This window comes from Erpetoichthys calabaricus, chromosome 11, assembly GCF_900747795.2.
Source record: "Erpetoichthys calabaricus chromosome 11, fErpCal1.3, whole genome shotgun sequence".
NCBI lineage: Eukaryota > Metazoa > Chordata > Cladistia > Polypteriformes > Polypteridae > Erpetoichthys > Erpetoichthys calabaricus.
This window is the reverse complement of record NC_041404.2, coordinates 42379336-42406968: the sequence shown is the minus strand read 5'-3', so window position 1 is coordinate 42406968 and position 27633 is coordinate 42379336. Positions and strand designations below refer to the sequence as shown.

At 35.9% G+C, this 27633-nt stretch overlaps 1 protein-coding gene across 1 annotated transcript; it reads left to right on the top strand.

The window, feature by feature from the left end:
- LOC114660106 (cadherin-23-like) lies at positions 1 to 27559 on the top strand. The gene is made up of 5 exons (XM_051934291.1): positions 1 to 2526; positions 10187 to 12619; positions 14341 to 14344; positions 24508 to 26843; positions 27452 to 27559. Exons 1-5 carry the CDS (start codon positions 124 to 126, stop codon positions 27557 to 27559), a joined length of 7284 nt encoding a protein of 2427 aa, XP_051790251.1. The 5' UTR covers positions 1 to 123.
- Positions 27560 to 27633: the final 74 nt, after the last annotated feature.

The window sequence follows — 27633 nt, the reverse complement described above, 5'->3', positions numbered from 1 at the left end:
TTTCGCATGGATATGTATGTTTGTTTTTTTTTTTTTTAACAACATGAGGGGTACAAGAAAGCAAAACGCGGATTTTTGATTTAATAAAGGATCTATTTTGATGCCGCCAGATCATCTGGAAAAATGCTACCCTGGATACATATCAATCAGGTACTGATCGTAATTGTCTTTACTGGGTACGCCATAATAGTCAGCGGAGAGGTTCGTTATACTATTCGAGAGGAAGAAACGAGGGGGACATTCATCGGTAATATTGCAAAAGACCTGGGAATAGACAATCAGAGACTAAAAAGTGGCAGAGCTCATATTTATAGTGATGGGGATAAGGAATACGTTGAGCTAAATATGAACAAAGGGATTTTAGTTGTTAAAGACAGAATTGACAGAGAGCAAATCTGCGGAAGACTTAATGCATGCTCATTACAGTTTCAATTTGTCCTTGAAAAACCCATGGAATTTCACAGAGTTGTTATTGACATTATCGATGTAAATGATAACAGTCCCACTTTTACTAAAAATTATATTCAGTTAGAAATAATGGAGTCATCTCTGCCAGGAGCTCTGTTTACATTGCCAAATGCTGTAGACAACGATGTTGGAATAAACGGCTTAAAAACGTACACACTCACAGAAAATGATCATTTTAAATTAAAAATCCAGACGCAGTCGGACGGCAGATCTTCAGTGGATTTGTTGCTGGATGTGCCTTTGGACAGAGAAAAGCAAGAAGAATACGTTTTAATTTTAACTGCGGTTGATGGAGGGGAATCCCCGCGTTCTGGCACAGCTGAAATTAATATTATTGTTCTCGATGCCAATGACAATGCCCCCGTTTTTAGTCAAATGGTTTATAAGGCTGCTGCCAGGGAGGATGCTGCTACGGGGTCTCTGCTGATCAGAGTAAACGCCACTGATGCAGATAAAGACTCGAATGGACAAATTACATACTTATTCGCTCATATAACCGATAGCGCGAAAGAATTATTTGAAATTAATGAGAAATCAGGTGAAATCAAGGTTATTGGTAAATTAGATTATGAAATTGAAAAAATGTATGAAATGAGGGTGGAGGCTAAAGATGCTGGTGGTTTTTTAAGTTCAAGTAAAGTGATAATTGAAGTAATTGACGTAAATGACAACACGCCGTTTATAAATCTCATGTCGGTCTCAAGTGAAATCGCCGAAGATTCATTACCAGGGACAGTGATAGGTATGATCAGAGTTCAAGACAAAGATTCTGGTAGAAATGGAAAAGTCGATTGTTTCATTAATAACAATATTCCGTTTAAACTGAAATTATCATTAAATAATTTTTATACACTGGAAACAGATGGGTTTCTGGATCGAGAACAAGTTTCTCTATTTAATATTACATTTGTGGCCAAAGACGAAGGAGAGCCTTCACTTTCAGCCACTCAGACAATCACACTGCAGATTAGAGATGTAAACGACAATGCTCCGAAGTTTGAAAGACAGCATTATACAATACATATTACTGAGAACAATTCCCCTGGGTCGTCGTTTTTTTCGGTGACAGCCAAAGATGACGATGCAGGCGTCAACAGTAAAATTTCATTCTTCGTTGAGGACACTAGAATTAATAACATTTCAGTTTCTTCATTTGTGTCCATTAATTCAGATGAAGGTGTCCTTTATGCTGTGCGATCATTCGATTACGAGCAGCTGAATCATTTCCAAGTGTCAGTGACCGCTAAAGACAGGGGGTCTCCACCTCTCAGTTCCAGTGTAATAATAGATGTGTTTGTTCAGGACCAGAACGACAATTCACCAGAGATTTTATATCCTCTTCAGAGTAAAGCCTCTCCAGTAGCTGAATACGTTCCTCGGTCTGCTGATATTGGCTACCTCGTTACAAAAGTTGTGGCTGTCGACAAGGACTCTGGACAGAATTCCTGGCTTGCCTATAAACTGTCAAGATCCACCGACCAGACGCTTTTTGAAGTGGGTTTACATAACGGAGAAGTTAGAACACTGAGACCGATTACAGAGAAAGATTATACAAAGCAGAAATTAATTATTTTGGTTGAAGACAGCGGGCAGCCTTCTCACTCAGCAATTATTAATGTAAATGTTGCCATCACTGATAATTTCGCAATGGCGATTACGGAATTCAACGATTTTATGCAAGATGGAAGCAGCGAGGGTGAAGTAAGATTTTACTTGGTACTCTCTTTAGTCATTATCTCGTTTCTTTTCATTGTTTTCATTATTATTCTAATATCTTTAAAATTTCACAAATGGAGACGTTCGAAACTATTTAGTGAAAGCTCCAACGGAACTTACCCCGTTATTCCTTACTATCCGCCTCGTTATGCTGAAGTCGGAGCCACGGGAACTCTTTGTCACGTCTACAACTATGAGGTCTGCCTCACAACCGATTCTGGAAAAAGTGAATTTGAATTTATCAAACCTATGCTTCAGAGCCCCGTGGAAGTGGAGTCTAACGGAACAGAAGCAACACAATGCGTCACTACTGGTTTAATTGCTGACGAAGGTCTTATGCAGGTAAGATCGGTTGTGTTTTTGTGTCCTTATCTTTTGAAACTAACGTGTCTCGAAATAATTACTTTTCTACCCTATACTTATGATAAACAATACCTTTAATACACAGGCGTAGCTAGGGTTTTCAGCGCCCGGGGACAACTGAAGATTTCGCGCCCCCTCCTGTTTGCCAAAATGCAATGGGGAACATCAATTCGGCGCCCCCTGGATGCTGCGCCGGGTACAGATGTCCCCCCTTGCCCCCCCCCCCCCCCCCCCCCGCCCCTAGCTGTACCACTGCTTTAGTTTTCTATTTTCACATTTTAATTAGGTTTTAGACTTTCCAATCAGACCAGCTCTATTAAAATAAATCAGAAAAATAACAATGATTCATTTCACCTTAATTGATAATGTTTGCAGATAGCTGCTCATAAGTCATATTGTATTTTTGTGCTTTTCAATATTTTGTCTCTTAATACATTTCGTGTTTCACATGCACATTGTTTTATATTAAGGCGTGTGAGGTAGAGTAACATTTTTTTTTAAGACATTAAAAATTGTTTGTTACTGATGATCATTTCGTTCAGTTCCATATTAAAGCAATGTCAAACCCTTATCATTTATTATGGTGTTAACTGAAAATTCTATATAGATTGTAGGCTATAATACTTTTCCTGATTGTTACCTATAAATATATATTGTATATTAGAAAAAAAAATGAACTGATGGTAATAGGGAAACGTACCTCATTCAAGAATTATCAGTTTTATAAACAGAGTATTGGTGACACGTAGTTATTGTCATCTTAATAAAGAACCAGAGTAATTAATTAATTTTACCTATAACCAAGCCTATTTTTCCCTGCCATTTTTTCTTATTATACCTGCTTCTATGTAGTCATTTTATGTTTTACCTTATTTAAGCCACAGCAAATGTTTGAAAATCATTTCAAGTATCCATTACCAAACTAGTCTGGTAGCATCCTGTAAATAGCAGAAATATACAACCCTAAATTGGATGTGATACATACACTCAGATGGCCAATTGAAGGTTTTTTTTTTTATTTTTTAAAATTATTATAATTAACATGACACTCATATATTTTAGGATGCATGAGAAAAATTGGAATATCCTAATAATACCTACAGAGACAGTGATCTGTGAGGGTAGAAAATGTATCATTTTAAATATGTAAGAAGTAATCATGAATACATTCAAATATATAAATATAAATATAATTAGACTGGACTGCCAATACTGATGCGCTGTGCAAGAAAGGACAGAGCCGGTTATACTACCTTAGAAGGCTGGTGTCCTTCAACATCTGCAATAAGATGCTGCAGATGTTCTATCAGACAGTTGTGGCGAGCGCCCTCTTCTACGCGGTGGTGTGCTGGGGAGGCAGCATTAAGAGGTAAGACGCCTCACGTCTGGACAAACTGGTGAGGAAGGCAAGCTCTATTGTTGGCATGGAGCTGGACAGTTTAACATCTGTGGCAGAGCGAAGGGCGCTCAGCAGGCTCCTATCAATTATGGAGAATCCACTGCATCCACTTAATAGTATCATCTCCAGACAGAAGAGCAGCTTCAGCGACAGACTGCTGTCACTGTCCTGCTCCACTGACAGACTGAGGAGATCGTTCCTCCCCCAAACTATGCGACGCTTTAATTCCATCCGGGGGGGTAAACATTAACATTTAACATTATACAGAGTTATTGTCTGTTTTTCACCTGCATTATTATCAATCTTTAATTTAATATTATTTATTGTATCAGTATGCTGCTGCTGGAGAATGTGAATTTCCCATTGGGATTAATAAAGTATCTATCTATCTATCTATCTATCTATCTATCTATCTATCTATCTATCTATCTATCTATCTATCTATCTATCTATCTATCTATCTATCTATCTATCTATCTATCTATCTATCTATCTATATTTATATATTATCACTGTCAAACTGGTAAAAAATCACTGCATTAGCAAACCCAGCACAAGCTCATGTTAAACAAAGAGTCTGTTAAAGCAACCTACTGTAGTTTGAAATTCCACTTGAGACCAAAACATTATGAGGTTTCACATTAAGGCAGAGTTTAATCGTTTTGTAGAAAGAAAGAGAAAGAAAGAAAGAAAGAAAGAAACTGTAGTCTTTTTTTCTACGTAGCTATATCAGCAAAAAAAAAAAAAAGTAAATTCAATGAAACAAAGTAAAACTAAATTACATAATCCTTGACATCTGCATTCATCCTTAGTTTATGAAAACTGATACCAGTTGTGCCAGCGATGAGTGCAAGGCCCAAACCAAATCTAGATTTGGCACCAGTTTATCACAGGGCACTCTACTATACCCTCACAAACAGTCAGAGAAATTATATACATCAGTTAGCCTTACTTGTACTTCTTTAGTCTGTGGAAATACATTTTAATACCTGTAAAAATATTACAGACACATCTGAGAATCTGTAAACTACTCAAAGAAAGTGAATGTTTTTTCAGTTTTAATCTCAGAGCTGTGGAGCTGTGAGACAATAGCCCTAAATAAACTGAGAAAGATGGCAATTGACTGTTTTTTCACCTAGTTTGTGTTAAGCTCAATATGTGGTAACGTCTGTCTAGATCTCTCTCTCTTTTTTTTTCTTTCAAACAATAAAGACAGAGTAATAAAAACAGAAGATATTGATACTTAAAGCAACAGTGATCACACCCTGGTAAAACTTGAAATTATCTTTGAAAACACACAAACGTAAACCAAAACAAACACATATAACTTGAGGAAAGCAAACTTTTTCAGGATAAGGAAGTATCTGCAAAACATAGAATGGTAAAGCAAAAACATAGCAAAAATAAATTATATTTAGTGTCACTTCAGAGCTCTTCTTGTCCTGGCTCAAAATAAATTTATACTAAAAAGCAATAAAATAAAAAGACTAACAAAATGGTGAAAATAGATAAATAATAGCATTTTTTAAAAGTAAAACTGAAAATATCTGTGTACAAGAAAATAATAAGATAATTCCAGATTAGAGGAATAACAGACTCTATAGCATGAGATCAAAAAATTCAAAAAAAATTGAAATGTCAAAAAAGAAAAAAATGCTAGTGAAGTCAAAGAAAACAGCAATTTCTTTCAGTATTACTCCAGTATAAAGATAATAAAAGAGAATTTAAGAAACCTTAAGGACACAAACTGACCACATGCAAATGAACTGAAAAGATATTTCACCAAAATATTCAAAGGCTAATAAAACCCCTGGACCTGATGGGATTTATACCAATTGCATTGAAAGAATTGAACGACGTCTTCTATAAAACTTTCTTTAGACATATTTGAGCAGTCACTTCAGAAAGTAGAACTACTGTAGGACTGGAAAGTTACAAATGTGACTCCAGTCTTCAAGAAAGGAGACAAAATATATCCTGTGTGCCATGCAAAATGGTAGACACTATAATAACAAATAAATTAACGATATACAAAATAACAGCCAGGATGGGTTTATGAGAGAAAGCTTGTGCCAAGCCAATTTCAAAAAGATTTCATTCAGTCCCACACCAATATTTAATTCTGAAACTAGAAGATATTGGCATCAGAGGTAATCAACAAAACTGGATTTCAAGTTGGTTAACGGGAGAAAGAATACAGATAAGAGAAGATGCTCCATGTGGAATAAGGTCAGAAGTGAAGTCCCTGCTATTTGTCCTACTTTAGACATTGATTCTAGTACAGCAAGCAAACTTGTGAAATTTACAGGTGACACTAACATTGGAGGGATGGCAGACACTGAGGCAGTAGCAAAAATAATTCTAAAAGTCATAGAAATTTGTCAGGTCTGGGCAAACACTGGGAAAATGCAGCTTAATGTAGGAAAGTGGACCTGATGAGAGGAGACTGTATGAGAACATAATCCAGGTCTTCAGAATCCTCAAAGACATTGAAAAAGCAGATATTTTATCTTAATTGTAAAGTATGTACTCAAGGACATTGGTGGCAATTAAGGGGAAGTGTATTTAAGACTAAAGGCAGGAATCAATTCTTTATGGAAAAAATTGTGTTAATCTGGAACAAACTACTGAGATATGTAGTTAAACCAGAAACCTTGACAACCTTTAAGGAGAATGATATATTATGACAGCTTAGCTATTAACTAAACAGATGGGATTCGTGGACTGAATGGTGTCCTTTCATTTGTCAAATTTCTTATGTTCTTTGGTAATTATTGAACTCACTTGTTTCTTCATTATTGTGACAGTTTGCATAAAATGAGTATCTATCTATCTAATAGGATTAAACCAATGTTATTTATTAAAAAAAAATTACTTATTAAGTGAAACGGCTGATTTTCAATTATGATTTGAATTAAACTGATAAATATGGTAGTATTAATTAATGGCACATCAAAAATAAATCTTTATCCAAAGTGTTTAATAATATATTGTTTTATTATTATCCCAATTTAAGTTTTTTTAAACCTAATAGGTTCACTAAGCTCCTCTGGTTCACAAAATGATTTGTTGCAGATGTATTTTTTTTTAGTTAAGGAGAAAAAGTTTCTTTTTGTAGTATCTAATGTGCACATTACTAAAGTGATTTTTTACTTTTACTATTCATAGTGTAGGACGAATTGTATTTCTAATTAGGCTTTTGGAAGAATTCAGCACCCTGGATAGCACACACAATGAAAAAACGGATCAAAAGTGATATCTTCATTTAGATCAAAGCATAAAAGATGAATATTCTGAAGCTGATTATTACTATCCCTGTTGTTGGATGACTTGTATGCATGTCTAATTAAGGAGACCAAACCTCAGTCTTAAATACCCAGTGAGTCTTTCCTTTTCTCTCTCTCTCTACATGGCCTCTTTTAAAGATAACTACTTTTATCCCAAGCTATCCCCCAAGACATTAGATTCAGATTGCCTCATTCCCCGAAGAAGCGTTAAACCTACTGAAAGAGTAATTGGCAGTCTCATGGGTGTCCTTTTCATTGCTACATCCTAGTGGAAAACATTGTTCCAGTGGAGCTTATGTATTATTTTAATGTTAATACTTCCAGACCCTTGGAGGAATGGTAGGAGAGTATTAGACTCCTGTCAGTCCTTCCAAAACTAACTCTTAAATGAGCAATAAGGCATCATTCTCTCCAGCTACTAGCCCAGTGCAGTACGGTAGCCAGATGTTCCTATGATTTCTTGCTTATCCTTTGTACTCTCACACTGTACTTGAGAGAGTGAAGTAACATTCCTCTCTTACTTTTGCTGATGGTCATACATTTTCCCCTTCCTGGCATCTCTTTCACACAAAGAGTATACTGCTCCTTAGAGCATTCAACTGTATGTTCCCTCTGTAGCCGGTCTGCACCCTTTCCTCTTGACATTCTCTCTCTCTCTCTCTCTCTCTCTCTCTCTCTCTCTCTCTCTCTCTCTCTCTCTCTCTCTCTCTCTCTCTCTCATTCTCAGAGATTTTTACATATGTGTTTTTTTCTGTAGTGTGAATGCCCCAGCAATATTTTGCCAGTGTGGCATCTCTTCACTCTGTCTATGATGCAATACATAGACTAAACTGTTAAGGCGGCAGCACTAACCACTGACCATTGATGGAGCATTACTAAGTGCTAGAGCACTATTATTATATATCCATTTTCTAAACCACCTTTACCAACTAAACATGTCTGAAATCAATATTAGTGTGTATTTCCATGACTGTGTCCAGTCTAGGAACTGCAGTGTTGTTCTCTTTTATATTATTATTATTATTATACATTTTATGTGTGAGTGAGAAAGTGGTTTTATTAAGTGTGCTGCAATTTGGACTAGTGTCTCATGCAGTGTTTGTTCTTGCCTTGAATTTGATATACTACCAGAGCACATTTGGGCTACCAACAACCCTGGAATGGCATAACAAGGTCAGAAACTGAGTTTTTCTTCTGCTTACATTTTTGAGTTGAAGGAGAAAACTGCAATATGTAACGGAGGTCCATTACAACACTGAGAGAAAATTTGAAAATTCATGCAAATGGTGACATTGGTAAACACTAAACCTATGCCTTTTATGGTATAAAAAACTAGAATTAATCAGCTATCATATGCAATTATACAACCTACTAAACAGTTTTTATTAACGGAAGGTTCAAGATTCAGTAATTTTGTTAAATATCAGAGAATCTTTATGTGGAAGGTTCTACTTGTATAGTGGAATTTATATTTCCTAGTATAATTAGGGAATCAGACCTGGGCACTGCATCAGTCAGTTACATAACACAGACTTTCACAGTTAATCCCATTGTAACAGGACTAATTTAGAGTTAACAAAATATCCTATGCCCACTAATTCTGGAAAAAGAAAGTAAACTAAATAAACTACATCTGCCTGTACATGTAGGAAACAAAAAAGAGAACCACACATACTGAAGTATTTTCTTTCTTGACAAATAAAATAAACTCTTTGATGTAACTTCTTGACCACATAACAACTCAAAACTCATCTGTTCAGGAAGGCTTTTAGCTCTACTTGACTTTATTACCCTTCTCTCAGTTTACTTCTCTGTCAAGATGCTAATGTAACCTGTGTGTGTGTGCGAGACCATCAATTATGTTGTCTGTTTTTTTTTCAGAATTCACTGTCTTAATGTTCTTTATTTATTTATCTGGTACAATGCTATATACTGTATACCCTGCCGTTCTTTATTATATTTTGTAAGTGCCTTTAGCATGGGGAAGGTGCTATATAAATAAAATGTGTTATTATTATTATTATTAACCTCAAAACACAGTATTTGTCAATTGAATAATTTGTGCAACTTCCATTTTATGCAAACAATACGATAATAACTCACATCTCACCGACATACAGACCAAAAAATGCATTCATCTGAGCCTTACCAAACATATTAACATATTTGCAATAAGTTGTCTTCAGAAAGATAAATGCTGAAAGTATTCAATATACATTTACAAAATGAAAAAATAATTTGTGTTTAAAAGTGACCATGATGTAACTAGAGTATATAAAGCAGATGATCTGAGGAGATCTATGCAATTTCATATCGAGGAATAATTAAAATTTAATTAATAAGCAGGTGGAAATGCTGCTTGAATAATGGATATTAATTGCAGATTTCACGTTAAAATTATAATCTCTGAGCAAAAACGCTTCACTAATGTTTTAGATGGTAGAATGAAAAGATATATTGTGCTTATGGGATTTAACTATTTTTTCACTAGTTAATAATGAGGCTTTATTTATTTTAAGTAAATACATTACTTCAAGTTTTTATTTTTTTAAGTGATAATATTTATCACTGTTTATATATGTTTAAAGCTTTTCTTTAAAAAAATCGAAATTTAACTACTAATAATTTCATACAATTTCTTCAGTGATTATTGTTGTTATTATTATTATTATTTTAATTTTGTCAACTTTTTGCATTTTAGCACTTGCACTGCGAGTGCCGCTGTTGATCAACTTGGTGATTTTCTTGTCCAGAAATGCAGCAGCACCTCCCCTGCCACAGCCTCAGTATCACACAGACAGAAGGGCCTCGACACACAAAGACGGGAATACAAAGACATACGCTGGATATAAATATTCTGCATGGTTCTTACCGATAAGAAGAAATATTTATGTTTATTTCCAACATCTAGTGGCTAGTTACGGGAAGGCCGAGCGTTGTTCACATGGTTTAAAAAGGATTCTCATGTCGTCGGAAGACAAAAATGCTTCCCTGGATATATATCAAGCAGGTACCGATCGTGATTTTATTTACTATGTACGCCTCTATGACAAATGGAGAGGTCCGTTATTCTGTTCGAGAAGAAGAAATGAGGGGTACTTTCATTGGTAATATTGCGAAAGATTTGGGATTAGAAAACCAGAGACTAAAATCTGGCAGAGCTCATATTTATACCGAAGGTGGCACCGAATACGTAGAGCTGAATGTAAATAAAGGGATTTTGATTGTTAAAGACAGAATTGATAGAGAGCAGATCTGCGGTAAAATAACACCCTGCTTGTTACATTTTCAGATTGTCCTGGAAAAACCTATGGAATTTCATAGAGTGACTATTGAGGTTGTTGATATAAACGATAATAACCCCACATTCACGAAAAAAATTGTTCAGTTAAAAATTATTGAGTCATCTCTTCCAGGAGCACTGTTTTCCCTACCGAATGCTGTAGACAGCGATATAGGTGAAAACGCGCTAAAATCATATATGCTCACACCAAATGACCGGTTTAAATTAAAAATACAGTCTCAATCGGACGGCAGTAGTTCCGTGGATTTGTTGCTAGATATGCCTTTGGACAGAGAAAAGCAAGAAGAGCATGTTTTGCTTTTAACGGCGGTCGATGGAGGGGAGCCTCAGCGTTCCGGCACAATTGAGATAGACATTATTGTCCTCGATGCCAATGACAATCCTCCCGTTTTTACTCAAAGGGTTTATAAAGCTGCTGTCAGGGAGGACTCTTTGGTTGGGACTGTGTTGATTACGGTAAACGCCACTGACGCAGACAAAGACATAAATGGACAAATTAATTATTTTTTTGCCCATGTTACAGACAATTCGAAAGATTTATTTGAAATCAATCCTGATTCGGGAGAAATCAAACTCATTGGCCAATTAGATTATGAAAGTAATAAAATGTATGAAATGAAAGTAGAAGCAAAAGACACAGGGGATCTGTTAGGTTCCAGTAAAGTGATAATTGAAGTGACTGATGTAAATGACAATGTGCCATTTATTAATCTGATGTCGGTTTCAAGTCAAATCGGAGAAGATTCGTTACCTGGGACAGTAATAGCAATGATTAACGTGCAAGATAAGGATTCAGGAAGAAATGGTAAAGTCAGTTGTAAGGTTAGTAATAGCATTCCGTTTAAATTAAAATCATCAATAAATAATTTTTTTACTTTAGAAACAGAAGGATATTTAGATCGCGAAAAAGTGTCGCAGTATAATATTACTATTGTGGCAAAAGACGAAGGAGAGCCTTCACTCTCAGCCACACACACAATCACACTGCAGATTATTGATGTCAACGATAATGCACCGAAATTCGAAAATCAGCGATATATAACATACATCATGGAAAATAATTCTCCGGGGTCTTCCTTTTTTACGGTAAGAGCGAACGATGAAGACTCGGGTCTCAACAGTAAAATATCTTACTTTATTGAAGAATCAAAAATTAACAACATCTCGGTTTCTTCATTCGTGTCTGTTAATTCAGATGAAGGTGTCCTCTATGCAGTACGTTCATTCGATTATGAGCAGCTGAGTCATTTTCAAGTCTCAGTGACAGCTAAAGACAGAGGGTCTCCACCTCTCAGTTCTAGTGTAATAATAGAGGTGTATGTTCAGGATCAAAATGACAATTCTCCAGATATCTTATACCCAATTCTAAATAAAGGATCTCCGATAGCTGAATTTATTCCTCGCTCTGCTGATATTGGCTATTTGGTTACTAAAGTTGTGGCTGTTGACAAGGATTCTGGACAGAATGCGTGGCTTTCTTATAAACTTATCAAATCAACTGATCAGACGCTTTTTGAATTGGGCGTGCATAATGGAGAAGTAAGAACCCTTAGACAAATTATGGACAAGGATTCTACAAAGCAAAGACTTACTATTTCAGTAGAGGACAGCGGACAGCCTTCCCACTCGGCATCTGTGAATATCTACGTTGCCATCACTGATAATTTTGCAATGGCTTTAACAGAACTTAACGATTTTACATACGAGAAAAACAACGACGCCAATATAAGGTTTTATTTGGTACTCTCCTTAGTAATAGTCTCTTTTATTTTTATGACGTTCATCATAATTTTAATAGCTTTAAAGTTCCACAAGTGGAAGCGCTCGAAATATTTCAGTGATAACTCCAACGGAACTCTCCCCGTTATTCCTTATTACCCGCCCCGTTATGCAGAAGTCGGAGCCACTGGAACTCTTTGTCACGTGTACAACTATGAAGTCTGCCTCACAACGGATTCTGGAAAAAGTGAATTTAAATATGTAAAGCCTATGCTACAGACTCCTGTGGATATTGATTCGATTGGAGCCAAAACTAAAAGTCCAAGCTCAAGTGATTTAATTGCTGATGAAGATCTTACGCAGGTAAGCTGCATTGCAATGAATTTAGCACGATAGATAGATAGATAGATAGATAGATAGATAGATAGATAGATAGATAGATAGATAGATAGATAGATAGATAGATAGATAGATAGATAGTGTTTAAAATATCTACCTGCTTATTTTCTTTAATAGTTGGTTTTCTAGGAACAGGCATAATCTCATATGTATACCCATTCAATACAATTTATTGATGTCATCTAAGAACACTCTTTGCTAAAATAAATCGAGGCAAACTAGTCTGATGTGTATGTACAATAATCATATCTTAATTAGAATTATAAAAGAATACCTGCAATGTGTTTGTTTCAGAATTTACAGTCAGCCACTTTAACCTGTTTTTCTTAAAAAAAAAAAAAAAACTAAAATGTATAATGATTTCAATATGCATATATATATATATATATATATATATATATATATATATATATATATTCACGGCATTCGTAGTCTGTGTCACAATCTGATTGTATGGGTGGTTACCTACCAGGTAACGCTTGTGGTTGGCCAGCAATCTGCTAACATCCGCCACGGTGCCCTCAGTTTGTGAGGAGCAGATCATAGAATGGTTGAAATAGTTTTATTGTCAAATAAATGCAAAGAGTACACGACACGTGTTTCGCCCTCATTCTGGGCTCATCAGGTGTACACACTCCATATATATATATATATATTATATAATAATATATAATATATGGAAGATCTACCTACGTAAACACTTTGGTTGATAGAACTTCTTCTTCAGATGATATTACTGATTTCTCCTTTCTGGTTCAGTCACATTTGTTTGCATAAAAAAATCAATTTCATGGACATTGGTTCCACGTGAATTCTTTGCATTTACAGTGCTCTATAATTCTGCATTATTTCAAAGACATAAGTATTAATTTATTTCAATATAAGTCATTCAACTATCACTAACATTGCTTGTCTTACAACTTTATTCAAGGCGACTAAAACAACTGAGAGAAAGTATCACAAATCCCCCCTATTTAGAGAACAGAAGATGAAATATCTTGATCTCGATCACACAGTGGTACTGGATTTGTACCGACATCCTCAACATCTCAAACAAAAATCCTTTACCACTATGTCCCACTGCCTGAAAATTTTACACAACTGGATAAATTTACTCCAGCACTGAGTGGTTATTTTAGTATTATATAATATTGTTTTCAACTCTATCTTTTGATTATATTAAAATTACACAATTGAGGTGTAATTTTACATTATTCTTTTATTCAGTTTTAATGGTTTGTGAAAGTGAAAACATTTTTTCATTAGAAACCAAAAACAGCTTTGATTCAACAACTCATTCCACAAGTGAAACTTACGCTGCTGCGCTTAAGAAGATCCATGTGCTCGGTTTTCATAACCTGTCCTCGTGGAATCCACTTAACCTGCAGTGTTTTAAATTATTTCTACCCAAATACACCTGATTCAACTCATCAGTTCATTATTAAATATGGAGACCATGTCACTTTCCATCATCCTTGTCCAGTCACCTTCCAATTGTTGTTTAATCCCATTTCAACACTTACTACAACATGATCAAAACACTTTCTTCTGACTAGGTTGTGTTGCATTTTAACTTGAAGTAATTTAATCACATTCTATCTTCAAACAATTAAATTTAAAGCTGACCCAGTCTTCGGCTTCAATATAATCAATATATTCTTATTCTTTGATTGTGTTCAATGTAGTCTGGTATGTAGACCTTCACAATCTTTAATTTTAAATAAACAAATTGTTCAGTTGGACAATGACTAACTGTTCTTCTTGATTATTCTGCACATTAATGTTGATGATCGCTGAATAATAGTAGGTGAGTTAATGTGTCAGGTTTAGCTGTTATGGTACCGCCATTAAAACACTACGAACAACAGTACAAAGGGAAGTATCCACAGCATGTAGTATAATGTTCAAGTCTAGTGTTAGATATGTGAACAAAAAGTTCTTTTCAAGGTTGCAAGCAAAGGTACTAAAACCATGTTGGGCCAGCCTCTAGGGATGCACCTTGTGTGTATAATTGAATTCTTATCATGTAATTCAATAAACATTGCCACATGTAGTTTTGCTAGGATAGTCTTGGTGCAAGAGATGTGAAGAAATATGTTATTTGAAAAAGAATTATTGGTTTTTGAACCTGAAAGGTAAATCAAAAGATGGTAAATTGTTATGACCCTTCAAATATTTTATGTGGTGAATCCAGTCTGATCCAGTCAGCTGAAAGACAAAATGAAACGTTGTGTGATGGATGACATGGTGGCACATTGGTGACTCTGATGCCTGACAGTAAGGAGAGCAGGTTCATATCCTGCGTCCTTCCTATGTGGAGTTTGCATGTTCTCTCCATGTCTGTGTAAGTTCCCTCTGACAATTCAAAGATTTGTAAGTTAAGTGGATTGGTAATGATAAAATTAGCCCTAGTGTGTGTATGTGTGAGCGTATTTACCTGGTGATGGACTGGTGCCTTGTTCAAGGGATTTGTTCCTGCTTTGGGCCCTATGCATGCTGGGATAACTTCCAGCTGCCCTAATTGTAATTAAGTGTGCATAGAAGATGGTATGCTATATTTGTGTGCTTAATGGTTGCTGCTTCACAGTTTTCTATCAAATGCTCATATTCAAATCAACATGAAAGTCAGTGTCCAAGATAAAGATTTAATTTTCATGAAGTATTTCTGAGCAACAAAGTGTTAATAGTGGTTGATTCTTACCTGTTCTTTCTCTTACTTTATAATTTCAAGATTGTTAATGAAATATTTCACAAGAAATTTGTTTACTCTAAATACAGAATTTCTTACTAAAGTAAAGACATAGGAATGTTTTGATAATATTAAATGAGATATTGGAAAGATATTATTCATTTCAAATTGGCCTTGTGAATATGGGATTGTGAAAATTGTGATTGACTACTTCCAAGTTTTGGTCTGATTTCTGCTTTGACCTTAGTGACCCTTGTGACTATGAATTTAATTAAGAAGGTTTAAGAATGTTATATATTGATTACAATAAATTGTCAGAGATTAATAAAGTTATGTAAGTATACTTTAAAGATTTTCAAAGCTATATTTAATTTTTAATTATATTTATCACATCTGTTAGTTCATATTGTATCTCCTGCAATATTTATGTTTTATTTTGCAGGTATATAGTGAAAATCTAACAGACATTAGAGTAAAATATTTTTTTCTTAAATATATAGAATAATTTTTTTTTTTTGTTCTTTATTTCGCCTTATACAATTTTTTGTATTAGGAATTTGTTAGTTTTCACATACCCCTTGGGGTCAGAGCACAGGGTCAGCCATTGTACATCGCCCCTGGAGCAATTGAAGGTTAAGGGCCTTGCTCAAGGGCCCAGCAGAGCAGGATCTCTTTTGGCAGTGACGGGGACTCGAACCGGCAACCTTCGTGATACCGGCGCAGGTCCTTAGCCTCAGAGCCACCACTCTGCCCATTTTTTACTAAACATGTGAAAAATAAACTAATATGAAAAGACATTTGCTGCTTTTGTGAATCCAAAATGATCAAGTATTTGGACAGTCACTAGTATCTTGTAATCTATATATATAATTCACTAAGCCAGAAGACAAGTGGCCGACCATGGAAAGCACGCCGGAAGGGGCGTGAATTCACTAAACCGCTGACAAGTAAGACGCCAATGGCGCACGCAGGAAGGAGCCACGCCCACCAACTCTTAGACCATTGGATACGACGAAAGACTCACAGAGCCACGCCCACCAACTCGGACGCGACGCCAAGGGAAACATGCCGTCATTTCTGTTTGTCTGTGCCACAGTACACTTGCAGCTCTGAGCCACGTTGACTTTTCATTAGTCAACCTCAGTGGAACCTTGATTCACACAGAGGCAGCGCCAGAGAGAGACAGAGGCACACACAGGCAGCGCAATAGAGAGAGCCGCACACACACAGGCAGCGCCAGAGAGACAGAGGGGCGCGCACACACACACACACACACACAGAGGCAACGCCAGAGAGAGACAGAGGCACACACAGGCAGCTCAAGAGAGAGCCGCGCAATCCTTTAAAACTGAAGTTAAAACAAAATGAAGGAAGCAGTCTTTAAAAACCAATAAGCCCTGTGCCTCTTTTTCATTAGCGTCTCACCTGCTTCAGGCCCTGCAACAGTCGAGACGCTCTCTCTGCAGTTGACCTTCTCTGTGCCCGACTCCACTACTGTCAGTCACCTGATTAAAAATGGCCTTTTGAAGGGGAACTATGGACCCGCTATACCACAGGAACACATTGCCTTCGAGCCTGCTCTCGCTCACTGTAACGTACTGGCTTGCTCTCTCTCTCTCTCTCCTCACTTTCTCACACACTACACGGGGGAGAAATGCCCGAAGCAGAGAGACAGAGGGGGTGGGGGCTCGCTTGCTGCTGAGAGAGAAGGCTCGGGTGCTTCTGAGAGACAGAGGGGGAGGGGGCTCACATGCTGCTGAGAGAGAGAGAGAGGGGGGGCTGGGGAGGCTCGTGTGCTGCTGAGAGAGAGAGCCTGCGCATGCACTGCACGTGCCATGCAGCTGAGCAGGGAGCCTGGGTGTTTATGTCAGTGTTATTCAATGTTTTTACTATTACACTGTGCATTCTATGGTGTAATAATTACCTATATTTGTGCTTAAAAATCTTTAAAAAAATATATTTACATACAGTTCGTATGGTCTGGAATGGATTAATTGTATTTACATGCAATCCTATGGGGGAAATTGCTTCGGTTCACGACCAAATCGGTTTACAACCAGAGGTTTGGAACGAATTATGGTTGTGAACCGAGGTTCCACTGTATATTGAGTCTAGAAAACATGATCAGCAAGTCTTTGATAGGCTGCAACAAAATGATGAAAGAACGGGCACATTTTTTTCTCACAAGCTGGGTGGGTGTTAGTTAGTTAATTAGTTACTCGAAGGATTTCAAGATTTAATATGCACAAGCGGTAACACTGCAAAAGCAGCCCAAACCAGAAAAGACTGCTGGCAAAAAGTGGCTGACAAATTAAACGCGTGTGCATTGTACTTACTGAAAGCGGCATTATGGATTTTGCAAATGTTCATTTTTTCCCTCTGTTTAAAAAACATTAAAAAAGCGACGTGATTATGCGGCGTATACTACGCCGCGGGTTGGTATGCAGCGTGTAAAACAGTTTGTCGCGGATAATTTGCCTTTTACTTTAACACGAAGACAATTTCCTATTAGATTTACCTTTGCGATGACAATTGATAAGGCACAGGGCCAAACTTTCAAAAAAAAAGATGTGCATGTATCTGCCAAAACCAGTTTTCAGTCACGGACAGTTGTATGTTGCTCTCTCCAGAGTTCCATCTTTTCATTCACTTACTGGTATGCCTGCAGGAACACGTGCAGCGAGCGAGAGAGAGCAAGCGAGCGACACACACACGCATACAGGTGCGCGAGAGACAGAGCGCTGGACGCATAAGAATAATAATACTTCATTACATTGATATACCGGTGTTTTCAGTATTCAAAGCACTATCCACACAGGGAGAAACCGGGAAGCGAACCCAAAATCTTCCACAGTCTCCTTACTGCAAAACAGCAGTACTAACATTGCGCTACAAGGCAGTTAAAGAATGCACCGGCCTCGATTTTGTTTTCACTTCTGTTTACAGCGATCGGATCGTAGCGTGCATTGTTGCAATGTTACTTTTCTTGGTGGCTTATTACATTACGGATGTTTCACATGTTAATTTTTTTCCCTGTGCTTAAAAGACATTAAAAAAGTGTTTCTCAACTGTGACTCCGGAACAACTCAGTACGCAAGCTATATTAAGCGTCAACAACGAAGACCCGCTACACCTTAATGAACAAGTGCTGAAACTTATCCCTACCAACGAAGTAACTTTCACCAGCGTGGCCTCCATCGTCACAGACGATCCCGCTTTCAGTCACGGACAATTGTATGTTGCTCTCTCCAGAGGTCCATCTTTTCATTCACTCACAGTTGTATCCACAAACCCACCCCATTTGGACAACTGTGTCGTTCAGCAAGTGTTCACCCATCAATACATAATTATGCGGCGTATGTTACGCCGCGGGTTGGCTAGTAAGTTATAATTAAATGTTTCTGTTCCATGTTAATCTTAATCACAAAATAAATATTTCCATCTATATTTTACACAGAGTTCAAAAGTTTTATGGAGGGATTCATGGTTGAAAATACAGAAAATTAAATTATACTAAGAAAAAAAATGTCTTCTTTCTGTTTACTGTATTTAGCTGTCATTCAAATGACTGTTAAAGATTTATTTAATCAACAATGTGGAATTTTATTTTTTGAAGCAATATATAAACCATGACATCATTAATTAACATATAAGGACATTTAATGAGAACAGTACAGTCTTCCTGGTAGCACAGACTGACAGACAGACAGACCGACAGACATAACATGGACTATCACAGAGTTGTAAAATACATAACACATGTCACTACCCAAATTCAAAGACCAAAGTCTCCAAAGAAAAGGTCTTATCTGCTTTTGTTCAATAGTTCCCCTGTCTTAGTAGACTGGTCCAGCCTATCTTTAATTCTTTGAGGTGAACCACTAGATAGAAGTGGTTGCACACCACATCCACATCCACTCCTGAACAGTGACTGGATTTAAAGATCAATAAACTTTCCCTTGGTTTTGCTAATATTCAGCTGCAGACAATTCTCTTTATCCGAAGAAGAAATGTGGTTCATCTGATTCCTATCCTCGATCTCATTCGCCTTATCCACACACTCTATTAATGCGGAATGGTCAAATAATATCTGCAAATGACATGAACTGGAATTAAATTTTAGTCTGATGTATAAAGAGTGAAGAGATAAAGGACTGTTCCTTGAGGTGCTCCAGTAATGCTTAAATGAACATCAGAGACACAGACTTTGAGTTCCCACAATTTGTGGTCTTCTGATTAGACTCTCCATTATCAAAACAAAACAAACAAAAATAAAACCTAAGTCTTATCTACCTAAATATCTCTGAGTTTACCCTTTAACAGGGATGAATGGATGTTATTAAAGGTACTGAAGAATTCAAGAAATATAACACTCAAAGTGCTGCCAGATTACCTTTGGAATGTGACAATAACAAATTATATATTTACAACACATATGCAAACTTAAAAAAAAAAATCAATTTCCATTAAAAACATGAGTCACTATATTCTGAATTCACATTTGAATTTCAAATACCATGAAGCTGTCTACTTAGACATTGTTTCATTATTTACTTTTGTCATTAAAGTAGCAAAGGAAATCGTATTTACAAAAAGGCTAACTCAGATATACAAACAAAGAAAAAATCTAACATGAACTGTAACTCTTATTAATTAAAGAGACATTTTCTTGATATTTCTTCACTTTTAATTAATAAAAGCTATTTGAAACCATCACTTCTATCACCCAACCTTTTAATGCATAAAAGAAAACAAGACACTTTAAAATGATACCCATTCTTACTTATGATGAAACCACTTTGGCTGCTTTGGATTCTGTAAAGCACTGGTTCTCAAACTTTGGGGCGGGATCCCCTAGGGAGGTGCGAAGTAACAAAAAGGGGGGCGTGAAGATGTGAAAAAAAGAAAACGAATCGAAAATATTAAAAATACATCTATTGAAACCAAAACAAATTAACTTAAACTACATTTTGATACTAGAAAAATAAATATAGAGTTAAATAATTTGTGAATTTCCCCTTGGGATTATCTATCTATCTATCTATCTATCTATCTATCTATCTATCTATCTATCTATCTATCTATCTATCTATCTATCTATCTATCTATCTATCTATCTATCTATCTATCTATCTATCTATCTATCTATCTATCTATCTATCTATCTATCTATCTATCAAGATAAATGTCGATAAAAGTTAAGTAGGTATAATAAAATATGCATCTATGATATATCATTAATTAAAAAAGAACAAATTGGTATTAGTGGGCTCCTTTCAAAAAAACCTTAGGGGGCGCGATTAAAAATGTTATGAAAACTCAGGTCGCAAATACTTAAAGGTTGAGAAACGCTGCTGTAAAGCATACCTTTAAGTTTCCAATTATGTAATTCTTTGATATTCAGATTGTCATATTTTTATCTTAGACTGGCTCAGTATATTTCTTGAGGTTACAGAGTGAAATATTAGTGGAGAAAATCTCTCTTTTCCTTGTATCAAATATACCTTGTGATGGAATGTAGGGCCAGGGTAGTTGGTGTTTCCTTTCTTGGTCTGGAGACTAATGTTATAGAAGGACAGTGGGTGACTGTCTCTCGAGGACATTTGTTCCGCTGATACAATGTGTGACAGCATCCCTCTTGTGGATCTCCTATTTCCTTGTGATTTATCAATAACATATATATTAACAATAATCTTGTTAATTTCTTAAATTTTCTGTGATAGTTTTCAGGAATGATGGAACATAGGGCAATGATTCAACTGTAATCTGTTCCTTGATGTTTTGTACAAGAGGTTTGCATAGTGTGCCCTACCAAATGTACTATACAATAACTGTCGTATCGCTAATAACTACCTATACACAAGTTTCTAAATGACTGCTTTAGATGGCATTATAAAAATAAGGTTTCACTGCAATCTTTTTTTGGATTTGCCCTGAAGTTTATGATGGCATTTATAGCTGTTTTGTAAGGTTTCTCACTAGGAAAGAAGTTGTACCTCAGTGCTACATTGACATAGTTATGAATATTTTATATGGAGCTTTTTTTCCGTTCTTCTTGTGTCTTGTGTCTTTTCATGTTTTCTTCTGGCATACTACCTAATTTCCTCATCCTTATAGCTGTTCAGATATTGATAATTTGGCAAAACAGAATCAGCCTTTCAACAGTGAATGTTATTGTGTACCATCCAGCATCCCATCCACAATTACTTCTTGTGTTTTGAACAATGCTGCCAGAACAGGTTTCAGCATTTCTCAGCTCTGCAGTGGAGAGCAAAGTTTTTGAAAATAGATTGAAGAATGCATGAATGATGAAAAATCCTTTAGAAAATAAACACTAACAGTATTATTCACCCAGTTTTAGGTTTTGTGATTTTTGTGAAAGGCACCATATGAAGCTTGATTGGCATTTTCTTAACATCTTTTTTCTACCAATGTGTAATTTTGAACAGTATGAGTGAACCCTTGATGTAATCAATGTAGTCTGAGAATGGTGAGTGTGTGTGTGTGTGTGGTCACCCTGCAAAGGACTGGTGCCCTGTCCAGGGATTGTTCCTGTCTTGCACTCTATGATTGTTGGTATAGGCTCCAGTATCCCCGCAGCACTGTTTAAAGCAAGTTTGGAAATTGAGTGAATGAATGTATGAATAGCAAAAGTAATATCAACTTTCAATGTTATGAAATATAAATATTAATGAATTCAAATGAAGTGAAATATTTGTAGCCCAGATTACTTAACAAGGTTATCAATTAAACATAAGAGCTACATACTGATTATGAAATAATGGTATAATAATGGAATAATTGGTAGAGAAACCTGAAGCTATGGGGGTCTAAAGGACTGAAATCTGTTGTTTTCACAATTTTGTATCTCTAAATATTCACATGACCTTCAGTCAAACTTCTTTTGCAAAAATAGAGCACTTCTCTGAAAAATATTATCAGATACTGCATTTGACTTAAATTTGCTTGTAGCTATCCTCATGTGTTTTTCGTCCCCACCAAATTGCAACAGCATGATATGTTAAATGAATGTCTTAAGCCACCATGCTTTACATCACTAGAGAGTAAAATGCTGAACAGTAACTAACAAGGGTGTGGTGTCAGTGCCTGCATCCAATGAGAGAATAGTGATCCACTAAACATTTAAATATCTTTTCTTATATTTGAAGGCTTTTCCTTTTAAAATTTTTGCTTTCATGATTTACTACTTTGTATATTTCTTGTCAAAGCAAACATTTACATTTTTTTTTTAATTTTAGTATGTCTTGATGTTTGTTTTTATGTTTTTGTGATCATGGTTAAACTTAACCTAAAAATATTTATTATGTTTATAAAGTAAGTACAAACTAGATTTGCAGTCTTTGTTCATTTCCTATAGCCTCAAAAAGAACATAAGAAATTTAACAAATGAAAGTAAACTAGTCTAGCAAGCTCATTTGTTTAGCTAATAGATAAAATGTCATAATATCTCATCCAGATACTCCAAGGTTTTCATGGTTTCTACATTAACTGTGTCTCAGTAGTTTGTTTCAGATTCCCACAACTCTTTCTGTAAAGAGGTACTTAAATACATTTCCCTTTAATTTCCAGTGGTGTCTTTTCATATGTGATTCACTATTTAGTTGGGTCTACTTTATCAACACCTTTCAGGATTTTGAAGACCTGGATTTTGTCCCCAAATAGTCTCTTCTTTTTGAATTAAAGAGTAAAGATTAAATTCTCAGAGCCTGTCAGAGAAGGATATGTCATTAAGACCTGGTATGAATCTGGTTGCTGCCCTCTTCACAGTTTCAAGTGCTGCTATTTCTTTCTTCTAACAGGGTAACCATGCAGAACTATACACAATACTCCAGTTGCAGTCTCAGTAGTGTATTATATAGTCTAAGGCAGAATGTCCCTCTGTTTACAATAAACACTAACACTCCATCTGCACCAGGCACTGCATGTCAAATGAACTGTGACAACATGCCATAGGTTGTGAATTGGGATTAATAAAGTATCTATCTATCTATCTATCTATCTATCTATCTATCTATCTATCTATCTATCTATCTATCTATCTATCTATCTATCTATCTATCTATCTATCTATCTATCTATCTATCTATCTATCTATCTATCATATAGTGCCTTTCACATCTTATCTATCTATCTATCTATCTATCTATCTATCTATCTATCTATCTATCTATCTATCTATCTATCTATCTATCTATCTATCTATCTAGGTTGATTAGGCATTCAGGTACGAATTTTACTTGACAATAGGAATTGGCACTTGATCTTGATTAGAATGCAGTCCAGTCTTAACAAAATGTACATATTGGGGTTTCCTTTAATGGAAATAATGGAGCATGTTTGATTAATCATACTACTAAACTATGAAAATAATCACAAATGGCTTAAAGTTTGATTTCAGACATTTTACTTTGTATTACAATTTTTGCCAGTTAAGAATTTAAAAGTATAATAATCTATTTAATCTACATTACATATTATACCAAGATTACAAAAGTGTACATTTTAATCAAATAATAATGATGATTCTATCAAATTGCTCTTTCTGGTGAAGACGATTATAATTCATATTAAGACATTAAAACATCTATTGCCTTTAATTTTGTATTTCAAGGTATATCTTTTAAACAGCACGATAGATGAATATTAAATTAATTTGCAGGTGCGACCTATGTTGATATAATGTTTCATGCTCAGAATTTCATGGGAAAATATGAATTGCACTGATTAAACATTATTTTACTTACTGTAAACCAAATTTATTTTAAATTCATGTAAATGTTCTGCATTTTTATACTTGAACTGCAAGTGCCGCTGTTGATCAATGAGATTTTCTCGAAGCAGCAATGCAGCCTCACCTCCCCTGCCACAGCTTCAGTATCACACAAACAGAAGAGCCTCGCCATACACAAAGCCCGGAATACAAAAAGCATTCACTGGCTATAAATGTAACAGAAAATATACACGGATCAGGAGATATATACACATCGTTTTTGATCGTCAGAAAAGCCGTTAAGAGGAAACGCTATTGAAGCCTTTAAAGGAACGGATTTCATTGTTCTCGTATCATCTGGAAAAATGCTACCATGGACACTAAATACACAGGTACCGTTAGTAATTGTTTTTGCCGTGTACGCATTTCCAGTTAATGCAGAGGTCCGGTATTCTATTCCGGAGGAAAAAACGAGAGGTGCATTCATAGGTGACATTGCTAAAGATTTAGGAATAAATGACCAGAGACTGAAAACTGGAAGGGCTCATATTTATACTGATGGGGACACCGATTACGTAGAGCTAAATGTAATGAAAGGGATTTTAGTTGTTAAAGAGAGAATCGATAGAGAGCAGATCTGCGGTGGAATAAGTCCTTGTTTATTACAATTTCAGATTGTCCTCGAAAATCCGATGGAATTTCATAGAATTACTATTGATGTTGTTGACATAAACGATAATACCCCGACTTTTGTCAAAAAAAATATTCGTCTAGAAATCAGTGAGTCGTCGCTTCCCGGAGCATTGTTTTCTCTGCCCAGTGCTGCAGATAGCGACATTGGTGTAAATTCACTGAAATCATACACGCTCACAAAAAATGACCATTTTAATATAAAGACAGAGACGCAATCTGATGGCAGCAGCTCAGTGAATTTAATATTAGAAACGTCTTTGGATAGAGAAAAACAAGAAGAGCTTGTGCTCTTTTTAACAGCGTTTGATGGAGGGGAGCCTCAGCGGTCTGGCACAATTGAAATTAGAATTATTGTGCTCGATGCCAATGACAACCCCCCCGTTTTCACTCAAAGGGTGTATAAAGCTGCTCTTCCGGAGGATTCTTTAGTAGGGTCTGTGGTGATCAAAGTAAATGCCACGGATGCAGACAAAGATACCAATGGACACATCAGATATTTATTATCTCACTTAACGGATAATGCCCAGAATATATTTGAAATAAATTCCGAATCCGGGGAAATCAAACTTATTGGACAAATAGATTATGAAAATAAGAAAATGTATGAAATCACAGTAGAAGCTAAAGACATCGGTGGTCTCGTAAGTTCTAGTAAAGTAGTCATTGAAATAATTGATGTAAATGACAACGTGCCGTATATTAATCTCATGTCAGTTTCAAATCAAATTTCTGAGGACTCTTTTCCCGGGACCACTATAGCAATGATTAAAGTGCAAGACAAAGACTCTGGAAGGAATGGCAAAGTCAGTTGTTCTGTTAATAATAATATTCCATTTAAATTATCATCGTCTTTAAATAATTTTTATACATTACAAACGGATGGGTTTCTAGATCGTGAAAAGGTGTCGCAGTATAATATTACAATTCTAGCCAAAGACGAAGGGGAGCCTTCACTTTCGACTACTCAGACAATCACGCTGCAGATTAGTGATGTCAACGATAATGCCCCAAAATTCAAAAACCAGCATTATAAAACATACATCATGGAAAATAACACTCCAGGGTCTTCGATTTTTTCGGTGAGTGCCAAAGATGACGACTTCGGCCTCAACAGTAGAATCTCTTATTTGCTTGCAGAAACAGGAATTAATAATATCTCGGTTTCATCATTCGTGTCTGTTAATACAGATGAAGGTGTCCTCTATGCTGTTCGTTCGTTCGATTATGAGCAGATGAGTCATTTTCAAATCACAGTGACAGCTAAAGATAGAGGGTCTCCGCCTCTCAGTTCTAGTGTAATAATAGATGTGTATATCCAGGATCAGAATGACAATCATCCAGAAATTTTATACCCAGTTGTCAATAAAGGATCTCTGGTAGCAGAATTCGTACCACGTTCTGCAGATGTCGGCTATCTGGTTACTAAAGTTGTGGCCGTTGACAAGGACTCTGGACAGAATGCTTGGCTTTCCTTTAAACTTATAAAATTTACAGACCAAACACTTTTTGAAGTTGGTCTACATAACGGAGAAGTGAGAACCCTGCGGCAAATTATGGAGAAAGATTCCACAAAGCAAAGAATAACTGTTTTAATAGAGGACAGCGGACAACCTTCTCATTCTGCGACGGCGAATCTCAACGTTGCCATTACTGATAGTTTTGCAATGGCTTTTACAGAATTCAGCGACTTGGCGAGCGAGAACAGTAGCGATGGCGACATCAGGTTTTATTTAGTGCTCGCCTTAGTGATAGTCTCGTTAATTTTTATTGTTTTTATTATTGTTCTAATATCACTTAAATTAAACAAATGGAGACGTTCTAAACTTTTCAATGAATGCTCCAACGGGACTCTCCCTGTTATTCCTTATTACCCGCCCCGTTACGCAGAAGTCGGAGCCACGGGAACTCTTTGTCACGTCTACAACTATGAGGTCTGCCTTACGACAGATTCTGGAAAAAGTGAATTTAAATATGCAAAACCTGTGCTACAAAGTCCTGTGGAAGTGGATTCTACTGGAACAAGAACAACACAACGCGTTACTGGTGACTTAATTGCTGACGAAGATCTTATGCAGGTAATGGTGATTGCCTTTTTTCCTTATTAAACTTTTCTAATTCAGGAAAGAGGGAATATAAGTATGAGACGCCTTTGACACGGATTGCTGATTTTAGTGTAAATGATAAGGAATAATGAAAAAGGTGGGAACAATAGAGTATAATGTGTTCCTATATGGCACTTACTTGTAAAATCATTTGATTTAGACTTTTCACATATTTGACTCAAAACTTGCAAATAATAAATATTATTTTGAACTAATATCAGTGAATAAAGTGAAAATAAAATACTTAAGGATTGAGAATAAATTAATTTCAATACACACAAATATTAAAGGAAAGATGCACTACTGATTCTTATTTCAATTTTAAAATTGTCCGTTTTATTTGGAGTAAAAAAGCTAACAAGTAAAACCTTTGAAATTCAAGAATATTTATTATGAAACATAAATACATATGGTCATGTGTATAAATAGTGTTAACGAGAGCTGCTACATAAAGTACTGAATGACCTACCAAACACATTTCTGATTTGCTGATTTTCAGTACTAATTGCTCATGCGCTGTCTAATTTGCCTGAAATTAGATTTTATATTAATAAAACTAAGATATCACATGTTTGACGTAGATGTTAGATTTCATGGGACGTCTGAAGCTTGAAATACCCCTTATGAGAAGAACCTGGGAGCTATGCTTAAGTTGTCACTATCGATTTCCGGATGGTGTGAAGAAATAAATTGGGAAGGTTAGCAAAATGTTAAGTTATATGTCACCCCGATGTGTAGAGTAAAAGTACTGCAGGACTTATGA